The following is a 24,397-nucleotide window of genomic DNA, read 5'->3' as shown; positions in this document are numbered from 1 at the left end:
ACCTTTAACGGTAGAGAAGACTTTATTGCGTTCAAACAAACGTCCTCGACAGACTGGCTCAATATTCGTCGTAGGGGCATTTCACCCTTCAGGATTGTGCCCGACCATGATTACCCGTGCTTCAACGGGCAGAAATCAGATAATTTCGAATGAACACGTTGAAAGTTTTATTTCTGGCATGGAAACCAAGAACGGCTTTCGTGGAACATTAGATGTAGTGAACTTTAACACTCAGCATTTGTATGACGCCATTACCTCCATAGCGACATCACCGCAGTGGATCAGCCGCAGTTAAAAGCGTTGCTTCCTTTAGAGCACGGGTCAGAGCTGCTTCGGGGCGTGATGGCGTGTGGTGCTATTGCCGCCAGCTGCTTCCCTTGCGCAGCCATGGCATTAGATGAGAGCTCGTCGTTGCGGGCGGCTTCGTCGGCTGCTTCCGGTGCAGCTGGTTCTGGCGGTGGAACAGCCTGCGCCGCAGCGGGCGGTGGCACGGCTTGCGGTGCTGCGGCAGCGTTGCTAACAGTAGGGTTACTACTACTTGGTGCGATGGGGCCTACTGGAACCATGGGCACCGCCACCACTGCAGGTATCCCGACGTTCATACCGGTGACCACTGGGATTCCGATTGGATTTGTTGCAAGTCCAATTCCCGTGATCGTAGGAACCGGGACTGCGAAAATGGTGAAAGGATTGGCAGCTGTCAGGGAGTTTTCAATCAATCAATCAATCAATCAAAATCAATCAATCAATCAATCAATCAATCAATCAATCAATCAATCAATCAAATCAGTTTATTTTCCAGGGCTAGCGGGAACAGCCGAAGTTCATTTTAATGTGCAGTGTAATGCGTAGCAATCTTTGCCGAGTACCCCCAACCCAGCCAGGACCGTGTAATTCCCTGCGTTTCCACAAAAATGCAGATATCGCTGAAGTTCCACCTGTAATCGCTAGTATAGCGTAAATGGGAATAACTGGTCCAAAAAAAATTTTGAAAAACTAACAAAATAAGAAAAATATAAAATACTTACAGAATCTGGCGAACCGTGTAACGCCCTGCATTTCCTCAATAATGCAGATTTCGAGAAAGTTCGTTATATAATCGTTATGATAACGTAAACGGAAATAATTGTCGGGCGAAATTTTGAAACACTAAAAAATACAAAAATATTAAAAATTACGGAAATTGCAAAACGTATAACGCATGGTGTTTCCACTATAATGCAGATGTTGCGAAATTTCCAGCTGTAATCACTATAATAGCGTAAAGGGAGGTAAATGGTCCAGCAAAATATTGGAAAACCAGCAAAATAAGAAAGGGATAAAATAATTACACAAAATGGATAACCGTATAACGATTGATTGATTGATTGTGGGGTTTAACGCGCCGACGCAACGCAGGCGATGAGGCGCGCCGTAGTGGAGGGCTCCTGATTAATTTTGACCACCTGGGGATCTTTAACGTGCGCCGAAATCTCGAACACACGAGCGTTTTTGCTTTTCGCCTCCATCAGAAAAGCGGCCGCCGCGGCCGGGAATCGAACCCGCGACCTCGTGCTCAGCAGCGCAACGCCTTAGCCACTGAACCACCGCGGCGGGTGAACCGTATAACGGCCTGCATTTTTACAATAATGCAGATTTGGCGAAAGTCCCAAACTTAAATGTTATAATAACGTAAACGGAAATAATGGGGCGTACAAAATTAAAAAAAACTAAAAACTGAAAAAATAAATAAATAAATAGGGAAATGGCAAAACCTATAACCCATGGCACTTCCACAGTAATGCAGATGTCGCGAACGTTTTACCTGTAATCGTTAGAATAGCGTAAATGGAGATATTTGGTGGAACAAAATTTTGAAACAAAAAAAATAAAAAATATAATAAAAAATTACGGAAAATGGCGAACCATGTAACGCCGTGGATTTCCACATAAGGCAGATTTCCTGAAAGTTCCAAGTGTAATCGTTATAACAGCGTAAATGAAGATAACTGGTCGGTCGACATTTTGCAAAACGAAGAAAAAAAATAAAAAACGCGAACACGCGCACGCATATATTTTCGCTCATTAAGGGGACTAATGACCTACCATTTCAAAGAAAATTGGACGGTCTGCTCCGCTTTTCACGTACCTAGGACAGGTGCATCTTACCGGTACTCACCTACGGGGCAGAAACTTGGAGGCTCACGAAGAGGGTTCAACTTAAATTGAGGACGACTCAGCGAGCAATGGAATGGAAGATGATAGGTGTAACATTAAGGGACAAGCTAAAAGCGGAGTGGGTCAGGGAACCACCGCGTATTAAGGACATATTAGTAGAAATTAAAAAGAATGAATGGACGTGGGCAGGGCTTGTAATGCGAAGGCAAGATAACCGTTGGTCATTAAGGGTAACCGAGTGGATCCCTAGAGAAGGCAAGTATGGCAGGGGGCGGCAGAGAGAGAGGTGGCGGGTGACCGGCGGAGGTAACCGGCCGGTGAGCATTGCAGCTCGCTGGATGACCTTAGCCTGGACCTCACGGTCCGAGCTGCACAACGCCTTCGCCCAGTGCTCTCCGTCTGTGAAGGGGGGGAATGGGTTTTGGGGGCACTGCCACATGCAGTGGTCTTGGGTATCGAGGGACCCGCAGTCGGGGCACAAAGGGGTGGGGTACAAAGAAGGGCAGATTAGGTGAAGTCGATATCGGCAGGGGAGTACGTGTGTCTGGGTGAGTAGCCATAGGCGTTCCTCTTCGTTGGAGAGGGTCGGAGCGGCTGGGGCATAAAGTTAGATGGGCAGACGAGATCAAAAAGTTTGCGGGGTAAACTGGTCGCAGTTAGCACAGGACCGGGATAGTTGGAGATTAATGGGAGAGGCCTTTGCCCTGCACTGGGCGTTGATAGGCTGGTGGTGGTGATGATGATGATGATACTTTCAACGGCGTTTTACGTTTAACGCGGGGACACTAGCAGTGCTAATGTCGAAAACTGACCGGCGTCGCCGTCAACCACCAATGTCAAGCGTTGCAGGTGGCTTTGAGAGGGATTTTATTCTCCCCACCTTCCACCTGCTAACACACAACCTAGAAGGAATAATGGCTATAATGACTCACTGACTATACGGAAACAACGGTGGTGGTTTATTCCTCATAACGCTTCAGCGACAGGTGACAGCGATTGGGTTCTAGTAAAGATTGTGACTTGGTTAAATCACAAGCAGCGGCATGGGCCGCCGGCTCTCCATGGCTGCAGAATGGTAGCACAAAAGGAGACAAACTATTGAAGAACGCTATCGTATTTTGTTCCCATGAAACCAGTTGATTCATGTTTTTTTGTGTCAGTTCAGTTTCTTCCTATATTCGTACCTTATATAAATGCTTGAATCAGAAACTCTTGAATAACTGCAATATATGCATCAGACAACTATTTACTAACTTCAGTGCAAGGTGTCAATCTTAAGCTAGAAACAACATAGCAGCGCAATGCGTGCAAAGAAGGAGGACATTGTATAGCATTTAGGTGGTCGGCACTCAGAAATTTCTCGGCTTTATTGTCTGCAACTACATTTTATGGTTGGTTGAGAGAGAGCGCGCCGCAGAAGTTGCAAATGCCAACCACCCAAAAAATATCAAGGGTGGCCTGACCGACTAGATATTTTTCCTTTCACTCTAACCGTTCGCAGAACCGTTTCAGTAACTTTTCCCGGAACAGTTATTTCGATTCGTTCGGATTCGGGATGAGTTCCGAAATGGCGAAAAAATACCGGTTTGGTTTGGTTCAGGTTCCATGCGAAAATCCTGGTTAAGTTCTGCTTTTTGGTTCGTTTCCAGTTTCGGTTCAACACTCCGCATGCCCGCACTTCTTATGAAACTGGTACTGATGGTCTGTAGAAGGAGCAATATCTACAGTATAACTCTCCAAGGCAAATAAAAGTAGAGCTGTCCTGACCGCTTTCGGGCAAGGAGGTGTCTCTGTAGTACTTATGACGGTGCAATGTGATATAGGTAACGAAAGGCTAAGTAATAACGGCATCGCAAAGCTTAAGTGATGACCTACCGGCTGGGGATTGTAGGAGGCCGTATCCGGTAGCCTGCTGCGCCATCAACTGGTTCCCACCATAAGGCAGAGACATTGCGGAGACGGCTGGCGATAAAAACATGATCTGGCCTGCATAGCCGTAAGAACGAAGATGGGATGAGTACCCTGTAAACGCTTAAGCTAGACCTTTGACATACAGAAAGCATAGCTGATAGGATCAAGATTCTCGGACGTGCCGTCGTAACAACTCCTGGGCTACCGAATAGGCTTCTGCCGCTAGCAACCGGCCATCATAAAACACTCGTAGGGACTCTCAAGAACGTTTATTGCATTGCGTGTCGCCACACGGCCGCTAACGTCAGCGCTGTACAGTTAGGTGAAGTAGCAGAGGGCGCAATGTCCAAGGTTGCTTTGTGACGCAAAATGGGGGCGTGTTGCCGCTAAAACCAGAGAGCATTTGAACAGTGGAGCGGGGAGAAGACGATACATATCGTCGCCTACGGAAGACGAAACAGGATTCGCGCCTACTGCTCCCCGTATATAAAGAGACTGAGAAAATTGTGGCCATGCGAGGGGAAGCCTTGCAAAACTGCTACTGGTTCTCCTTACAGTTAAAATACCGCGGAGTTCTCGTAGGGAGCGGCTCGGTAAGTCAGGGCGGCTAGCTATGACGGAGGTGAAGTGATGAGGGGGATCATGTGCGTAGGCGCTTGCGCCTGGAGGGGATGCTTGCGCTGCGCATGACATGTATTAAATTGAGGCAGATGGAGCATTGAAGTATGAACAAGCATCAAGGTATATTTGGGGATGCATAACGCTATTCAGTTTTGAATTTGTTGTCTACGGTGTGCAGTGGCATCATGGCGCGTGAGTGATGCTTGGAGGAGCGAAACTTGTCTGGTGACTCCATTCGCAGAAATTACAAATACGTGAGAAGCAAATCTCTGCTGCAGATAAGTGAGAATTATCCCATCAGTGGAAGCCTGCATAGAGCACCCGGGGGGCTGCAGCTTGGGCCTGCTCATGTGCTCATGTGGCGAAGGTAGCTGGTATGTACGGGTACAATTTGAGTATAATGTCTTTGTCGGAGTGAGGTCTTCCCTGATGGAGGAACTGGATGGCGAGTGGGGATATGGTACCAGAGCTGAAGGTATACTCTGTATATGTGATGATTGTGATGGAGCCTAACAGCTACAGGTCAGTTTTACGAAAACAGCGCGGCAAGCACCATCACTACCCGTTTTCGCCTAAATTGGTAATCGTTTTTTTATCTTAAGTTTCTGTATAAGTTGATACCCACAAAAAGGCGGGTTGGGATTCGGTTTTTATTCCTGTTACAGCAGCACTTTGACGCGGTAGTTGCAATTTCCTGGGCCGATAAATCTCACCTCATCACTGAGGATTTTTGCCCAAGCAAACTTATAGTGTGAATAGTAGTAACCAATAAAAGAACGTCTGTCATTTGAACTCTTGAAAGTTATTTTCTCGAGGTTTTGTTTTCCTGAACCGTTTGAAAGTGTTCACACTTAGTAACGCTGCAACAAGTTTTAGCGACTAATGTTCTCTTAGCACAGCGAAGGCATGTGACACGTGTGTCTCCTGCTTAACGGGAAACATTCTTCATGCTCCAATAACCTCAAGCGAAAGCTAACACTGGGACTCGATTTTGGGACTATGAAATTTAATGCTCCGAGGCTACACAGGTGACGAGGTGCACCGTAGTAGAGGGCTCCGGAGTAATTTAGACCACCTGGGGATAGATTTCGGTGGTCTTACAGCATGCCATGGGATGCATGGTGTGTACACTAAGTAGAAGTACGATGTTGCATGGGCGGAGGCGCACGGGTACCACCCGTCCCGAAGTTGTAGCGTTGTGGGCGAGTGGCTTGCAGGGGAGTTGCTTCCGTTTCGATAGAGCTGAAGCCAAAATTAACTAATTTAAGGCATTGAAAGTACGGAACAGCGATGATAAAGGTAGCAGCACCCTGGCATGCCTACAACATGACTACTCCAAGAGGCAGAGAAACGTTAGCTGCCGTCAAGCCCATGCATGATCAGGAGGGTTCGGGCCGCACCGTATTATCGAGGTCCCACGAGTGATGTAGCGTGTACCTACCGGCATCGTTTAGTCTGATGAGGGGTTCTCTTCTCACAGCCCGCACGCTTTGCGGGAAGCACTACGGCGCGCCGTCGCGTTGTGCGCTATCCAAGCCTGAGTGCCGCGTTAACACACACAACCGCTGGTTCGTAACAAGGCTGAGCTGACGTGTCCGTAATACAACGCAGTTATTGTTCGCAGGGACAGCTAGAACTACAAGTTGTCGATGTTTCTCCGAGTGTGGCTGCCGCCGGGGAGGGGTTCTAAAGTACTACAGAACGATACATTTTACGCGGCCTTAAGACATGAAATTCGCAGCTACTTGTAATGTCTACACTTGTTTTTTAACCGAAACTTGTTCTGACATGTCAAAATTGACTGACGCTCAGCCCTAAGACGATACCAAAGGCAGCTTGCGAAGTTTTGCTAGGTGTGTAATGACCACTCACCTGTTAATAAAACCTGCATTTCGATGAGACAGATCAGTAGCCGTAAGTAGACAGTGACTGCCATTGTTCTGAATCGGGAAGCTGCAAATAGAAAACTCGCTACAAAAACACGCCTACTTGTTCTTGCTTTGTAGTTTGGATACCGAAATTTTGCAAGCAGAAAGGCTAGTGTAAGTATTTTTAGTGTACATTAAGAGTTAGTGTTCCATACAGATAAGGAAGCCCTTTCGATCGGCTCAGTAAAAAAATCTTTAATGAAGGGTTTGTACATCGGACTTATTACTGTATTGTGTAAATTATTCTCTCCCTGCAAAAATTAGTGCCCAAATTGTTCTACAGACAATAAGAGCTACAAGAGAGCATATATTATTTTTATGCTGCTTTCGCGCAATTTTTCTTGGTTTGAGCCACAAACTCTTTTTTGCTCATCTCCTAAAACGGAGGATCTCAGACTTTTTAAAGAAAGATTTAAAACAATTTAAAAGTCGTGTTTGGGACAAGTTCGTATTGATGTTCTCCAAGCAGGGGTATACTTGGTTCGTAAAAAGGAAATAAAATGTAGGAATGCAGAAAAACAACGTAGGCGCGTACTCCCCTAAATACTGGGCAGACATGAAATTTTATTTTGCAAATAAGCAGTGGGAGAAACTTCAGCCTGTTCGCCATTTTCGATCTTTCTTTTTGAAAAAACCGTCGTTATAGCTGATTTGTCGGAAACTTTCTCGTGCGTGCAAAACAAATGTTAATATTTCATGTATCCTCTCGATATGAGGCGTACGTTTCTTCTGTTTTTCAAGCAATGGAGTTTATGGCAATTGGGAAGTATGGTGTAGCCACGTGCAATACTTCTGATGGGAGCGCCCATTATTCAACAAAAGATTACATTATTCGCTCGTATATTAAGTCAATGTTAGGAAACAAAGCATTTATTGAAGGATTACTGTCGTTTCGTTATTCCAATCATGAAACGTTTATGCGATGCATTACAATTCAAGGCATTCAGAGTAGACAAATTTCAATTAAGAAAATACATAAAAAACATATCGTGGTTTCTAAAGGGGACCGTTAAAACGTTTTAATCTGTAGGGACAAACAATAACTCTGATTTAGTGAATCGTGTCCATATGAAAATTGTCCGAGTAAAACGCATTAAACTGAGCTACTTCTTGAGTGACGTCAGGCTTGAATTGCTCAATGATTTGAAAATGGGTTGGGAATGACTACCGGCTTACCTTTCGGAGGTGCCACGGAAGGCTGCGGCCTAAAGTGCACAGAATAATTTCTAACTTGAATTAAGGACGTTTCACTATTTCACCGACAAAAAAATTGTTTTCTTTACACCTTTATGCCAGGTGACATAGAATAACGCACAAAGCAATCGCCTTGGTTCACCACTTTAGCTAGTAACCCTGATTATAGCAGAATAAAACGGAGTCCTCCACCATGAGTCAGAAAGCCCTACGTGCTTCGATAGACACGTGCCTATTGCACAAACGTCTGCTTCCGGGAAAAATACGCGATGAGAGGCTTAACGCTCAGCACATTTTAAACGCAGGTGGAGGTTCTATAACACGTCATTCTCAAGATAAATATGACAGATGGAGTTTGCGCACGGCACTTTTATGTGTTAACCCTTGCGTGTGCTCATAAGAGAGCCTTTAGAGAAAAAAATGTCCGCTCCTTAGGCATATGCACAATTGTTAGTTAAGCAAATTTTAGGGCGATGGCTCCTTTAATGGGGAATCAGTGTTCCGACCACTTATCACATTATGGGAAGCCCAATAAAAGAACTGGAAACTTGTGAAAAAACCGTTTTTTTCATGAGCACTACAATTATGCCTGCATCATTACGTAAGCATCTAATGGAGATAGAAAGTCTATATTGCAATTAATAGTTCCTGGAGGGTGATTCTATGCCAAAAGAGACCCGAAAATTTTTCAATCTTGCGGACGTGCTTAAAAACGTATTTTAGCAATTTAGAGTCGATAAGTGTACTCGGTAAAATATTTTTTGCGAGACAATTTTTTTCGCCCTTAGAGCTGCCTGCAAAGATCTGCCAGGCACATACAAAGTGATACCTTTTATTCTTTTTTGCCAAGGAGCTATTACAGGTTACAATAGCATGTTTTAGCAGGTAAACAGATATAATCAGAGGCTACGCTGCCGAAAACAATAAACGCCGAGCTAAAAAATTAACCACCCGAATCAACAGCGGGAATCTGAGAAAAATGGTCAGTTTGGTCCACTGTTTAGATAATTTGTAATCAAATAACCACAACAAATATTTTCGTACTGATTCCCTAGGACATCGACATGTATTTGCAACTTTTCAGATCACAAATCTTCCTAGCACTGTTTTGAAAATATATAAATAATATCGAAATTTTACAAAAATGTTCTAAAGGGGACCAAAAACAGCCGTGTGGGCAACCGTGTACGGTGTTTCAAAAATACCCAAAATATAGCTCAATGTTATTTCTGAAGCATAAAAAATTGGAAAAGCATTTGCTATTCCGAAGAAAAGATTTTTTGAAAAGGAGTCCTCACAGGCGTCTCCACGGCACGCTCTTCCGTAGTGATGCTCGCCATCCTTTGCTAATACGTATAAAACGATTACCGGTATTAATAATAAAAAGAAATGTTCGCGGGTCATGAAGAAAAACCACTTTAATGCAGTTTATTTTCTTTTATTAATGTATTTCGACAGGTCCTACTTAACTATTTTAACTAAAGAGGCAATTTCAGCCGTGTTCAGTGCACATGTTTTAATGCCGGTGTTCTTGTCAATTCACGCCATTGTAGAAGCACAGTACGGCGATTTCAGTGTTTCACTGAGTACGCTTGTTCGGCGGTAGAACTCGATGTGATTTTCTCTGAGACGCATCCTGTCCCTTTTGGTGCTAAATGGCGGTATTGGTGCGTCTTTGGAATCGATATAGCTGATTCGAGGCCGCTGCTAAGGCTTTGTCTCTCAGCTGTGACAGCACTTTCGGGGACCCAAAGTACGTTGACTGTTTTCATTCACTGGCTCGCTCAATCATACAGGTCTTTTAGCACCAATATATTGTTGTAGAGCGATCTCTGTAGGCTGGCTCTGCTTGCCAGCCGTTTCAGCGTACCCCTTAACCCATCGCAAGGACTCTTGCCGTGAGAAGTTGCAAAAACATTCCATGTTGCCTCCAGTCCGAAATCGCTTTTATGAAAGGCGAGGTTCACAAAGTTCTTCTAATTTTTATACTCCGATGCCGCACCGTCCGTGAAAAAAAAGTATTATTATTGAGTTTTTTTTGCCTGCGTTTGTGCAGGGAATGCCGTGGGGGTGCATGACCCGTTTCGTTGCCGTGATTCAGGGCGTCAGATACGACAACGTAGGAAGCAGAAGAGCAAGAGTTTGAACCAGGTTTCTGATCATCGCTAGCAACGTAGACAACAATGGGGTGAATCGTAGCTTGGGAGGCGTTCCAATGGTAGGACTGTCGGCGTTCTGCACAATGAAGTTCAGTTCGGCAAAATCGACTAAGACAATTCCCTCAGTTGGTGCAAGAGTGCCTTTCAAACTTCGAAGATAATTGAACTGCGATTTGCTAACGTAATGGTGCCTTTTAGTTTTTGCAGCCTTTTAACGAGCTCATCCATTACTTCCCTTGGGAATTGAAAACACTGTCATTAGGAGACATTTCCCAGCGCGCATTCACTGCTTGTACCTAATTTCATCGCATTCAGGGGTGTGGGGTCGACGGAAATTTCCGAGTGGCGCGAAGCTGAGCTCTTTCGACCCTCAGAGGTGCCTCGCAGATCTTCCCACTTTTTTCCCACAGTTAAAGTACTGGCAAACTTGAGAGATCCCGCATGACTGCGGGTACAAAGCAAGAATTCGAAGCTTTTGCTGCCTCCAATGTGCATTGCGGTATTTTATTCGAAGGCTGTACAGCATTAGCTTGTAGTTTTCTGCCAGTTTTCCATCATCTCTAAGGTCTTTTATTAGAGGCACACTAATGTTGGTGTTGACGCTTGCAGCTGCCGTATATCTTGCCAGCTTACTCGATTCAGACGCAACGAGGGGAGATTGGCTCGCAGGATGCTTCCTTCCCCTTGGAACATCCGACGCTGGACTGGGGAACATGCCAACAACTTCATCGCATGCCGTTTGTGTTGTTTCTTCTGGCTCAAGTCCAGCCATTGTTTTTTAGTTTGGTACACTGGATGTAACACCTGGGACAAAGCCTATCCCCAGAAAGTAAATTAGAGGACTTTAGGCTTTCCGCCAGAGCATTGTTGATAACAGTTGTTCCACGACATGGGCGTCCGCGGTTTCCAAGCGCACAGTTTTGAGGTGGTGTGTGTATTATTCTTAGAAAAGTATACATAATATTGGTGCGCAAACATGCTGCTGACGGTCAACTTCGGCCTTCTGGCCCGATCAGAAATTACATCTTGTTGTTGTGGCGGCAGGTCAGCGAACTGCTTGATCCACGCTCTTCGTGCGTAGTATCTACGATGTCAGCTCCTACGACCGAATGAACAATCGGGTGGTCGATTGATGACACTGCAAGAATGCGTCAAGCGGTTATTCCGTAACATTTGCAGCTGTCAGAGTCAGAAATATTTTGTACGATACAACATAGCAAACAACGTATTTTCTCATTGCTCATACAACTCATGTTCAAAATGTATTTGGTTGCACAGCTCCACAGCGGTACTCACTCTTTTCGGGAAGGTGTATGTGTCTTGGTTTTCCTACATAGTGCGAGTTAGCGGAAGTCACATTGAGAGAGAATCGCAGGCGCTCGACCTACAGTCGTGTAAATCGCTACGTAGCTCTTAATGAAACGTAGATATTACTATAAAATGAGAGGAGCAGTGCGACGTCCGTTCAGACGGTAGTGGTATTATTTACAAAGATGGCGATGAGACGCAGACGATGCAGCTCGAGCGAGAGCTGCGCCCACGTCATGACGGGCACCGATGATGATATCTTATCGGCGCATTGATGATGATCATAGTGTTTTAGAAAGCACAAAAAAGTTCTCCTAACACGACGCTACCATTACGCCGAGTTTATTCACTTTTTATAAATAGTTCACATAGAAGTTGTACACGCTGCGGAATGCCCACCCGCAGGCAATACATGGCCGCCTCTGGAGGCAGTATGCTTTGAGAAAACACCTGTAACTCTTACTTAACCCAGCCTGTTCCAAAACGAGTTACAAGGCAGTCAGCCGCAAGGAGGATGCTATCAAAAACTGAGTTTTAGTTAATTTCTTGATTACGTATTTCGCAGTGAAGATGTGAATATTTTGGGAGGCCCGCCTGGTCTTGTTACATGGTCTTCTACAGGAGGGAAACGAAGAGCCTCATGTTTGTCGGCTGGGATTCAAATGCTACTTTCAAGTTTCACTTAACCAGGATAATAAGAAGCATGCGCAAGCGCTAGTTTCAAAGTGCGTGTTTTGTTGCGTTCTCTAATACTCCTCCTTGACAGAGGGGGATGGCACTGAATGTTTATGTTGTCGTCGTTTTCTCCCAGTTGCAAAGCCTACTTCAAAAACATTTTTTGGATTAAAAAACAAACATTTGAGAGCTCAAGAGAATCCAAATTCCACCCAATAAAACCGCACAGTTTGAGACGCGCCAGGGAAGTGCAACGTGTTCGTGCAGCCAAATCCAACGTTCACAAAAACTTCGAAGGAGTATTGGCACATCCTCTAATTTGGCTAAATATTTTGAATGTTCACACCTTCCCGTACCACCGTAACTGTCACCACTGTTGTAGTTTAAATGACAACCCGAGTTCTGCAGAGGCAAACATCTTCCATCTCGCCGGCAGCAAAGTCCGGATAGTGCTTGCACGTTCAAGAGGGACTGCTAGCCAATCAGGAACAATTTTCATTCAGGAACACTCAAAAACAATTTACAGGTCGAGATTTCTCGAGATCTGGGAAGGTTGGATAATACAAATGGTTATGCTGTGGTTGGTATAATAGACGCGGCCAGATCCAATGTTCCTGATCCCAAATAATTACGAACAAACCTCTGCCTTAATAAGACGAACAGCTGCCACAGACAATGAGGCGCTAAAGAAGCTTTGAGAAGGGCACGTGATTTAAAGGGACTCGGGCTGCGTACGTTCGAAGCTTTACGTATTACCGCTAAAGACGGGAAAACGAATATAGCAAGCTAATCACTAACATGTTACAAAACAAGAAACGTAGCACCCGAGTACTGTTTTCTAGAAGTTTTTGGAAAGACCGTTGGAACCTTTCACCTATGACAGATGGTTTTTCAGTTTGAACACAAGAAAGAATACTGCTTGTCGCGGGGATAAACAGACGGTCTAGCCTTACCTGGCACCTAAACGCCACTATTTAACAAAGTAGATATTAGGGAGCTGAAAGAGGACGAAGGCAACATAGCCGTTTCAAGATTAGCATCTGACATTCCTACAGCAACGGAGATATAGGACGGCGATGACTTGGCCGGCGTCCAACAGGTATCGCATGGCCTTGTACCTATGCTACAAGACCATTTCAAAGACATTGAAGTCCTTCGAACCAACTGTCTATTGAGTGGCCCATTTGAAATAAATCACGTGCACTTCCTTGTGAGCGTTCGTTCAACTGGGAATTGAGAGTTGCCGTGTAGCACAGGCATAAGAAAAATGCACGAGATGCCGTACTGACGACATTATAATGCTCCGTTAAACATAAAGTGTATCGCTAAAGCCGTTAGCAAAATTACTGTGAACGTAGTGGCAGTAATTTTCGCTTGATGGCCCGGCTTAAACTCATCTCCACCACACTACAAGTTTTTTTAAAGATCGGTGAGATATGTGTGCCCGAGTGGCGCTTTCTTGTCGTTACATGGTGACACGCAGGACTTTCCTGATTCATTTTCTTGATTTTGTTTGTGCTTTCGGAAACAGACCTTTAGGTACCAGCGAGGGGCAAAAGTACGTAACACGGACTTTACCTGTGTGAATGTTGAAACACCAAGAAAACTGCATTTCAGCTGCCATCTTACGAGTTGTCACGGTGGCGACGTACTTGAAATACAGGTAACAGGCAAGGACAGAACACTGCGTGCCTGCCAAGTAAAAGTAATGTATGAAACATTTCCCCTTATGCAAATACCTGGTAAACGATTCATAAGGAGGAATGGTTTGCGCAGTTGCGTAACATGATGCAGCCGAAATGTCCGAAAATTGATAACATATATTGAAATTAAACAAACCAGGGCATTTGCTTATGTACTAGATTCGCCAACGTAGTTCAAATACAACGACAGTGCACTTCATAAGCGGTTCAGTAAAGCTCTAAGAAAAAAATTGCACACGAAGCTTGTGCACGAGTGACTGCATTCCATCGGTACCCTTCCGGCAAGATATCGTGAGAGCTTGCTTCTTTCGGAGGAACCGACTTTTGCTAACAAAAGTATGCTTGCAGTGCGCGTCCCAGGGAAAGCTCCTACTTTATCACGACGAGTACAGGCGTAGTGCACGCAAAACGGATTTTCTTGAAAAATACGGCGCTTTCAAGTTATGGACTCTGCTAGCTTCACATTTCGAAACAGGGTATGCTAGCTTCACATTTCGAAACAGGGTATACCTCCTCAGCTTGTAAATTTCCAAAGGGTGACCGAGGAAAAAATTAAACGCGAACTGAGTAACGACGCACTGCAGCTGTCTGAAGCCGCTGTACCGTCAAAGCAGAATTTTTTGCTCTTTCGTAATAGCATCGGATGCGTGCACCACTATCAGGGAGAAGCTCAGCCGGCTTCATTTGGGGTTGCGTTGATGGGCTATTGCTCAACATTTAACGTCGTTCTTTGTTGGACAGAGGGATATTTTATGAGCTACCCTCTAAGTTCGCCTACAATTTTTCCCCGCTTTATTTTTACTGCTAACTTTTGTTCGTTGCTTTGCTTCTCACTTCCTCCTTTCCATTGTCGTCATTTCCGCCCGGCGTCTTTTGTTTGTTGCGTTTTTCTGCCCCTAAGTCTTTCCGCTGTTGCGATTTCTCTTACCGAGTTAACAGATATGTCGCCTTTATTGGCTCCGCTGAAACGCTACCATCCGGCGTTTTACTTCTAAAAAATATAAATTTGATGTCAGTGCTTTTGATGAAAACTTTGGGTACCTAACAAATTCTACGCTTTTGCGTTGTATCAAAACAAAAACGTGCCGGCAGCTGAGTAAAAGTGGTGGTAGCGGAAGCAAGACTCGGAAGGAGGTTCGGGAGACGCGTGGCTAGTACAAAGGTGAGTAGTCAAAGCGTTTGTATATTCTTTTCTTGGGGTAAGCTGATTGAAAGTCTAGCAATCGGTCACAGGTGATGTTATCTTCACAATGCTATAAAGCGCACTGGCTAGCGAATAAAATTAAGCCGCATTAAATGTTCAAGTTGAATGTTAAATTACGATGCGCATCGTAATTTGTCTCACTGATAGTTCTAGCAACAAATGCACCATTACTTTTGAATTCATATCTAAACGCTGCTACATCTACCTGTTTATCCGCACTTTCTTTGGGTGACGTGGATGGCGCGCGCAGCGACCGAGAAGATGAAATACTGGGCAGACCTTTTGTTGGGTTGCAGTTGTTGTCAATGATTTTGTCCGCATTGGTTTCAGTTCAGGTGTCGGATTATTAGGGTCAGCCCCAGTGCCGCACACTTTCGTCTGTTTTATTTTTTCTTCAGCGTCAGGTTTGCAATTGGTAACACTAGAAGCAGTGTGAGTGGATTTGTAATAAATGGTCATTTACGCGGTTTCAAATAATCGGAGGGAGTGAGGAAAAGGCTTTTACATTACAAATGTCATTTATACAGAAAACAAAGGGATTGTTATGTTTTGCTGTTGTTTTACTGAATTTCGCCCAGAGTGTCAGTAAGAAAACCGTCCCTCTTGCTGGTGGGTATTGGGTTCCAATTGCAGTATCTGCATTAAAAAAAACACATCCCTGCAAATATATCCGCTTTCGCAGTCATGCGATTCGCGCAGAAGTGCTGTGCAGATTTGTTTGTGAGATGCGCCACCGAACTGTGGAGGTGAATAATCTCACTTTGAATGTCAGGAGCCTTTCCTGCAACAGTATCACTGACGGCTTTTTGGGGCTACCATAAAACAAAACAGAATGGGATTTTTGTTAATAGCGAAGAACTCCGTAACGTTCCCTCCTATCTTCCTGTGAATTAAAACTCCAACCTTTGCCCCTTTAGTTTCTTTTGGTCGATTGTATCACAGAATATGCCCGCTACTCAACGATATGAAGGATTCTCCTTATCGTCCTAACACTATGATATCACATTTATTGTCCCCGTGCTCGTCTAATAGTACAGCACCCTTTGAGTGAGTTCGCGCGTTGAATGTTACCTAGTTGAAGTTCCAAAGGCGGCCTGTCTGAACCCAGAAATTGTTAGCACCCTCTGCTGTATCGCTGGCCTGACTGCCGCCGTAGTCGCGCTCTCTACAGCTTCTGGGTACTGACGGCCAAGAGTTGCGTTAGTTCATGGAAACTTTTTTTCGACAACGTTTATTAGGGGTTAGGTGGAAGTGTTGAATTCTGTCTAATACAATTAATTATGTTGCTGCTATAAGAAACAGAGAACAAACTTGATTGCTACAGAAGTACGTTTATCCTCAAACCTTTCCCTCGACGATGTCATTACGGAGAGCAGAAGGCCCCTGATATTGGCCACGCAGCTAATTCCGGCTCTCTTGAAAATATGAATGGGGTCTGAACGTGTGCTTATCCAGCGTGCGAGTCACTCGGTCGGAGGTACTAACGATTACAAAGTACTGCTACAAGTAAGCATCTCATTTGCTTGAACCACCGGGTACACAACTGTGCTCTTCTAAGGAAAGTGTGGTGTTTTCCATCAATAACCATATTATTTGTAGTACGACCACGAACACCGGTATTCCTTTTCAGGTCTCTTGTGCACTTTCGGAAAATCGTGTAATGAAGAATATCGGCACCCATATTTTTGCGGCTTCGCTTGCACTTTCAACGATTGGAATTGGTGAGTTTCACTGGTGGATCAACCTTTGATGCTAAAGTGTATCCTGGTTAAAAGGGAGTGTAATACTTGTATAATACCCTTTACATTGTCAGTATCAGCGCGACAGCCATGACGCTTCTATTGAAATATTTCACCTGTTTTACCGAAGGGATTACTCTTGAGGTAGAGTGGCTCGGACGCTTTCTCGACAATTTAGAACTTTGAAGTGGAGGTCACGGTTACAATTTTATAAACTGAGGCTGTATTTAAGGTACATGCCGTGTAGCTTACAAAAATACATCTATTTATGCCAACAACCACGCAAGTAATCATCATATACAGTATCCATAAAACGTGAAGCAAAAATAAAAGTGCTTTCATAAGCTGTCAACAATAAATTTACATTATTTTTCACGTAGTTCCACTGCCTTCAAAAAATGTCAGGTTCAGAACAGGATAAATAACCGTCAAGAGAGCAAACGCTAGTTTGGCATACTTTAAGCGATCTGCTTGAAGTACAGGCACAGCTTGGGCTATGAGGCTGGAAACTGCGGCCGTTTCAACTTTAGTAAGAAATATTTGTTGATATCTACTCACCACTTCACAGCATTTACTCTAGAGGTCACTGCAGCCTGCGATTACATACAGTTTTTGACCACCTTAAGGGCTGCTTTTCCAAAAAATAAAACAAATGATAATCCCGCTGCAATGAGTGTACATCATCCGAAACAGTGATGGTTCGGTTTTTGTGGATATCGAGTGTCTATTGTTAAACGTAAAAGCCCGTAATCCTAAAAACAGGCACAAAAAAATTTAAAATAAAACGAGGGCACTTTTTTTCAATTGATGCTATTCAATGAAGCCGGGTCTAAATTTTATATTTGAAGCACTAGCCCACGAAAGTCCTTCACGAATTTTATTTTCAAAATGAAAAGAAGCACTTTATTTGGCAATATTTTACTACAAAGTTCCGGCTCTGTATTTGAAGGAATATGTTATGATAAACGTCAGACGTTGCACAAAATATTTATTCATTCATTTCAGAGCAGTTCAAGATATCTTCGTAAGGCACCTTACAGCGCATCTACCACTCACAAGGAGAAGTGCATGAGTAAAAAAGTGTACCAATATATTTTCAAAAATACGCACAATCTAAGCATTACTTCTCAAACCGCCTCAGCGTACATAAATATAGCTGTGCTTTGGTTCTTTTTTTAGGGAAGTGTATATTAGTCCCAGCTGGTGGCACCCTGGGCCAAGCTCCATCAGCTGTACTTGTACCTGCATCAGGCTCCTCTAATGGTATGGTGTTCCAACAAGGTATTGCTCTTTACCACTGAACGTTTTATCTGTTATGTATGCAGGCTCTCCCAACTATCATGCACCGAGATTTCAAAAAAGAGCAATGGCATTTTTTGAAGACAACAACACAATGTTTTCAATACAGTGACTTTTTAATGAGCTTGAACTAGGTACGTTTAACCAGGTATTCAACTCGAGAACTACTTTTTCAATCGTTAAAGTGTGAGTGAGGCATTTTTAGGTACCAACGAAGGACATCTAACCGCGGTATTTTCAGTGACGTACTACTTACGTACTCATTTATTCTGGCTGATAAAGAAACCCCGCTAAATATAAAAATATCACGTCAAGTCGCAGCGAGTAGCAACAAAAAGCAGAGCCATAGTACAGGCTCTGTCTGAATTAGCCGGAATGAAATAAAAAAAGCAGAAGTCGCGCCCGAGTTCGTGCCTTGAACGCGCCCCGACAAACTTGTTGTGGCTGCTCCTTGCATACCATTATCAGGGTGATGCGCTGCTTCGGACATGTTTGGCACAGCAGTTTGGCAAAGCAGTTTGGCAAAGCAGTTGTTTCAATCAGCCTATTTGAGGGCGCTTCTTCATGATGAGTGTTGGAGCGCCGTCACGCGGTATTTGCAATGTATCGCAGGGTTTCTTTGGCGGTCAGAAAAAATGCTTACCTATAAGTACGTCACTGAATTAACCGCACTAGGGTTTTCTAGTTGATTCCTGCAAGCGCCTTCATAGCACTTTCATGAGTGTAACAGTACTTTTCGAGTTAAATGATGAATAACAATTCCGTAATTAAATATTGTTTTACAAAAACGTACTGGTGACTACTCCTCTGGGACGAAAACATTATGCACTAGATTTTTTTAAGCAATGCCATGGCTCTTCTAATTTTAAAAGATTGGTACGTGATAGTAGGAATACCCTGTAAAGAGATCTGTAAAGAGAATTTACATACGGACGGATGGACTGGTGACTGACTCACTGCGGATTGACTGACCTACTCACTGAAAGAGTGACTCACTGAGCGACTGAATGACTGATTGATTGATCAACGCCCAGCCTAAATGCTAAACCGAGATGCTTGAAATTTTGGCATTAAGCTTGAAAAATGCTTGAAATACATGAAAAACTTGTTCACGGTTTTGGCCTAACCACCTAAGGGGCAAATGTGTGTTTGGAAATAAATGTGAGGTTTACTGGCTCTTTACATGTTCTGTTCTTGCATATATGAAATTAGGATTTGGTTGAAAACACTATCCATAGAAATTCGATTAAGCGAATTTAAGGGTTTTTCTCTCAGAAGCCGCAAAAAGGCGAGACCATCTGTGGAAATTACAGCCATAACATAGTGAAAAATAACCGATGATATCAACACACAGAAGAACTCCGCGTACTAGAGGCTAGAATATTTCTGACTACATCCCTTCCATTGCGCAGCAATTCTATATGGATAGGAAAAAATACGCTGTTGAGAAAACAAAAAGAATGTTTTTTTCATACATCCTCCATTTTATCACAAGCACGTTTAGATGTACGACTGGCTTTTGCTGATACTGGTAACCGCTGAAGATATCCAAAAGCTGCTGCACGTGGTTTTGAACTAACCAAATTCAGCCTTATTCAGCCTGGGTGATCAGGTTTATACGTAGTTACCCGTTTTACAGATTTCTGAGTGATTTTTCAGCACTCAGTACAACCAAGCAGTTTTTGGTTGCAAATCTTGCCGATACAAATTTACATAGACAAATTTGACGGCTGTCATAACAAGACTGTAAAGTGGTCAACGGGATTTTTGTAAACAATTTAGAAAGAGAGTATTGATGACTTTATCATAACAAACGTCTAAAATGGCGTACTGGATTTTTTACACTACACCCACACGAAGTGACGTGGGCTAGGTTACCACGTCACGTACTTAGAGTGCTAGACTAGACACCTTAAATTTGGGGAGAACGCTATTACCGTTGCGTAGGACGTCGTATAGGCTCCGTTTTTATTACAGCCATTAATACCATATTCTGTCGTTTTCTGTCCCCGCTCGCCTTTTGTAGGATTTTATGTATTTACAGCAGACGAGGATTCGAAATTCTGTACGACTTGAAGTTTGGGTAATTGTTTGGAATAATTTGTGAATAACAAGATATAGTTCATAGAAATTAGTAAATTGGCTGACCCGATCATCAGCGGGTGGTTCTTCTCGTAAAAATATAAAGAAACTTGATTACAGTGTTCGGAAGTGTACTTCAAAGTTGTCTAATCGCTACATTGCCTGACCTCGTATTTTTCAATGTCTCGAAATGGAAGTCTTAATTCACGTTTGTATTTTTAGGAATACGTAAAATGTCTAAGGCAACACAACTTTCCTACCTTTGTGTGATGGATCTGGAGTGCCCAGGAAAAATGCATGCCAGCAAAATGGGGAGCAACTCGAATCAAGCACTGTAAAACGCTTCAGAGCACAAATATTACGTGAGATTTGAGATGGCGAAGAATCGACAAGAAATGGTGTGTGTTCCAGAAGCACTAAAAAATGCCCCGTGCAGCAACCGTCTCGTATAGAGCCAGACATAAAACTGCCTTCACGAAAACGATTCGACGCCTTGCGATGCAGCCGAAATGTTTTTTTCGCGCGACAAACGCTGGAATTAAGGCGCTGGGTTTGACAATGAATGGCTGTTGGCCATTCTTAGGCTTAATATTGTTACCCGCCTGGTTACCCCATATTTATGCTCGTATCATTATCAATTGTTCAGCTTAATATAAAAACAAGGAACTGCCGGTAAGCAGGATGTTCTGCGCTCAGTTAGATAAATTTATCTTTGAATAATCTTCGCTCCAAAACAGCGCCAGAAGCAGGGAATAGAGGAATATCTTGATGAGGGTAACTTCTGACCCCAAGGCACTTTCCAGGTGAGGACCGTCCGCATTTTCGGCATGCTCTCGCAGCGGCTTGCTGTCCAGGCTCTCTTCACCACGTTTTTCTTAGATGCATGGTCCGAGTAGGCCAGGCAAACAGTGTACTGCTCGTAAACAACTGAAAGGACAGGTAAGGTCTAGAGTTTGTCGGCATGCCTATACCTGGCGGACAACTCGTCAGACGTTGGACAGAAATTGCGAAATCAGGGTGGTGAGTGTAGTAGATAGCATGAAGAAGGGTGCTGTGGGAATAATCATTTGTCTTTAGTCATCTGAGAGTGGTGGCTTCTGCCGTGGTTAACCGAGGATGAGGTAGCGGGAATGTCCTTCGGCAATGTTTGTAGTGTTTCTGGACGTTTAAGTGAGTGAGAAGCGGTTATGTTTTGATGGAACCAGAGCGTTTAGTGTACTTCCCGAGCAACACCCCGGTGCATGTACGCGAGGGCAACGTCGTGAGCCGCCTATAAACGCAAACAACGTGCGTCTGGGGTAGCACTTTCGATCGTTTTAGCAAAGTTTAATGCTGAGGTAGTGACACATCTTCACTGATAATTTGAGCATACCGCTTGCGACTCAGTGCTGTGATGGGGTCAAGGCTGGTAGTGGCAGCTTGAGAATTGAAATTTCATCTGCAGCTTGTACTGCTGTAGCATGAAAGTGACAGCGCTCATATTGGAACCTCTCGGTTAGAACACAAATGACGTGTGCTGGCTGCATAAGATATCAAGCAGCGTGGTTGTAGCTTGTTTAGTTATTTGCATAATCGTGGTTCATACCTCCAGTGCTTGCGAAGCGGCGGGCGTTGTTTGGACTGGGTGAATCTTCCGAGGCATAGGTTGTACTCGAATCTTCTGGCGAATATAAAAATAGAACACGTGCTTTGTGACCTTGCATGGGTGGTGCTGCGTGTACTCGTTTTATTTAAGAAGCGCTTCCCAAGGGAGCTATCGTCAGCCGTTCTAGCTGAGAGGCGTGGTCTGCTTCGTCAATATTCCAGTTATGTATTCCCATTCACGCAACCTATTCGCTGATGTAACGTGACCTATTCGTTGAAGGTAGTCCTGACGAACAACTTCGCCAGTCAGAAAACTTTGTCCAGTAAGTAGATTAGAAAATTCAAGATTTAAGAAATATGGTGGATCGGCCAAACAGAAGCAGGACGGATGCGGTGTAGCTACCGTGAAACAACGTGTGATTCGTGTGATGAGGGAGGTCATGGTAGCCGAATAGAACATTTGTTTTTGTTTTGCCGCCCCATTCACCAATAAGTAATAATACCTCCTAATCTGTTAACACAAAAGCGAACGCTCCGATCAAATATTTCTTAAATAATAGCACGCTGAGGGGTGCTGGAAAATTATAGGTGGTGTTCAAACAGGAGTGCGCAGTTTATAGCAGTTTCTATTAAGGGCGGTAACACAAAGTACTGTCTTCCTTTTACGATAGTATAAAATGAATGACGCAGATCTACGTGTTTTCTAGCCGTCGTGCAACCAACATTGAACGTGGTCCCGGCAGTGGTGCAGCCTGCTGCGACTGCAGTGGTATTGCAGCAGCCGGTAGCCGTGGTCCCAGCCAGCCAAGTGGTTGTCGTGCCAGCCGCTCAACCTGCCGCAGTACCAGCCAATCAGGCCGCCGCACCTGTTCAAGCCCGCAATGCAGAAGCAGATACGGAAACGTTGGACTCGGAGTCTCTGGACAAGGACTAGTTGAATGAAGAAGCTTCTCCAGTGGGATATGCATTCATTCTGGTAATGAAGGGGTGTGTAGGTAGCAAAACCACCGTGCTGTAAACTCTGTGCAAGAAGGAATAAAATAGCAGCTCGCTATTCACAGGACCCAACGCGAAATCAAATAAAGCAGATTTTTTGGCTGTGCATAAAACACCGAGATGCGCAAAAAGCTATTCGGCAGAGCAAGTTAGTGACACAAGCGCCAGTTTAGGCACACAACGACTAGCAAAGAACCTTCACAAACGATAGCTACATTTTACAAATTCCAACAGAAAGATTTCGCCACACTTCAGAATCACAGTGCAGTACTTTCCTTCGCTCACATTTCCAAGCGCACTCTTCCTTATCGTATAAATTCTATGCATTTTACATGCCATCTGACGGAAATTTACTTGCAATACGATGCTGTCTTTTGTAATAAGGAAGAAATGCTTACGAGAACTACTTTAGAACAAGAACAAAAATAACATCACTTGTATGTTGAGTAAAGAGGTTTAAAAACTTATTCAACGTAAGAAAAGAACTCCCTGCAAAACTTTTTCTCAACTAAGGAGTGTGCATTTCACGACTCCTAAAGATAAGTAATGACGTTTGAAATCTACGATAATGCTTCAAACGAAGAGTTTTGTGTGGTTTGGGCAGGTAGGAAGCACCTTAGCGACTTTGAGTGTAAAAATATAATCATGTATACATCAAGTGAGGGTATAACTATATTAAAAATGAGTTTATATTTTGCATAGAAACGGTACACAACTATACAAAATGGCAGCCACAAAGTTGTATTCTTGTTATTTGATGGTGCGGAAGCAGTCAGGCAGTCATGGTGAGAAAGGGAGTGCTCGTGATGCCTCTTACACTTATTTTTTTTTCTTTTATATCTTTCTCACCATGGAAATGCATATAATAATACAAAGGAATTAAAATTGTGTAAACGCAATAAAGTGTTTTTTGACGCCTACAAGTGTTCATATACTGCTTACATTGTTTGTAGTGCTTTACTTATCTCATATACATGATCGTATTAGGTCCACCTATCTGAAAAAAATCTTTCTCCCAGATCTTTTCTTGTTTCTACTGTTGCTCAAATGTCCACCAGCCATGTCAACTTCAAGTAAAAACCAAATAAAAGTTTGAGCGTAACAGGAATAACGCACCCTTTGTTGTTGGTAAAATTTTGAGTAACCCCTAATAAACAAATACAGACAATTTCATCTCGTCGCGTGTCAGTGTCTCGCCGGTGAGATTGCCACCCCTTGGTAACAACGCGTGGCTCTGCGCGCAGGAAATGATGACACCTGGGGGCTTAATACTACACGAAAAATGTTATGTGGACATAAAAATAATCAGTCCTATTATAATGTAAAGTGGCGGCAGAGCCAATGACTTCAACGATGGTTGAAGGATGAGGAACGATCTATTTACAGAATTTACAATGCGGCCATAACAGCGCGCGCTGCGACCCAGCCACTTCTTGGTCGTCCTCGTCGTTTTCTGTGATGAGCCATGATGGGCATTGGCCGCCTAGGTGTCCCGTGACATTACCCCCCCCCCCCCCCCCCCGGTCGAGGGTGAGCGTCCTGGTCGAAACTGCAGCGCGATGAGGATAGGGACGCAGATGAGCAAAGTGGAAACACGCATGCCAGGCGGCATGCCCCACACAGCTTCGTCGTCCTCGCAGATGCTTGTTTGTGACGCCACACGCGGCTGCTGTCTTCATCGTCTATGATTGCGTAACATGACCCTTTCGTCGAAGGCGACCGTCCCGGTCGAGGCCGCAGTAGTATGATGAGCTCGGTGAAGGTGAACGATGTGATGAGAATGTACAGTGAAGCTCTGGCCACCACGGATGTAAGAAATGGGTTTGGTGAGCTCCGG

General features: G+C 44.0%; 1 protein-coding gene across 1 annotated transcript; it reads right to left on the bottom strand.

The window, feature by feature from the left end:
* Nucleotides 1–16: 16 nt before the first annotated feature.
* Nucleotides 17–22,455, bottom strand: LOC144147012 (uncharacterized). The gene is made up of 4 exons (XM_077679018.1): nucleotides 22,288–22,455; nucleotides 6,562–6,642; nucleotides 4,033–4,143; nucleotides 17–670 (listed from the first exon to the last, which is right to left on the bottom strand). Exons 2-4 carry the CDS (start codon nucleotides 6,623–6,625, stop codon nucleotides 282–284), a joined length of 564 nt encoding a protein of 187 aa, XP_077535144.1. The 5' UTR covers nucleotides 6,626–6,642; nucleotides 22,288–22,455; the 3' UTR covers nucleotides 17–281.
* Nucleotides 22,456–24,397: the final 1,942 nt, after the last annotated feature.

Source organism: Haemaphysalis longicornis, unplaced genomic scaffold, assembly GCF_048455015.1.
Source record: "Haemaphysalis longicornis isolate Haplotype H1 unplaced genomic scaffold, Haemaphysalis longicornis Haplotype H1 scaffold_7, whole genome shotgun sequence".
Taxonomy (NCBI): Eukaryota; Metazoa; Arthropoda; class Arachnida; order Ixodida; family Ixodidae; genus Haemaphysalis; species Haemaphysalis longicornis.
This window is presented reverse-complemented; position numbering and strand designations above follow the sequence as displayed.

Coding starts and splice junctions, on each gene's coding strand:
- LOC144147012 (XM_077679018.1), bottom strand. CDS start 6,625: ATGGCAGTCACTGTCTACTTACGGCTACTGATCTGTCTCATCGAAATG. Junction 4,144..6,561: donor AATGCAGGTTTTATTAACAG/GTGAGTGGTCAT, acceptor ACGGCTATGCAG/GCCAGATCATGTTTTTATCG. Junction 671..4,032: donor CCTCCTACAATCCCCAGCCG/GTAGGTCATCAC, acceptor CCATTTTCGCAG/TCCCGGTTCCTACGATCACG.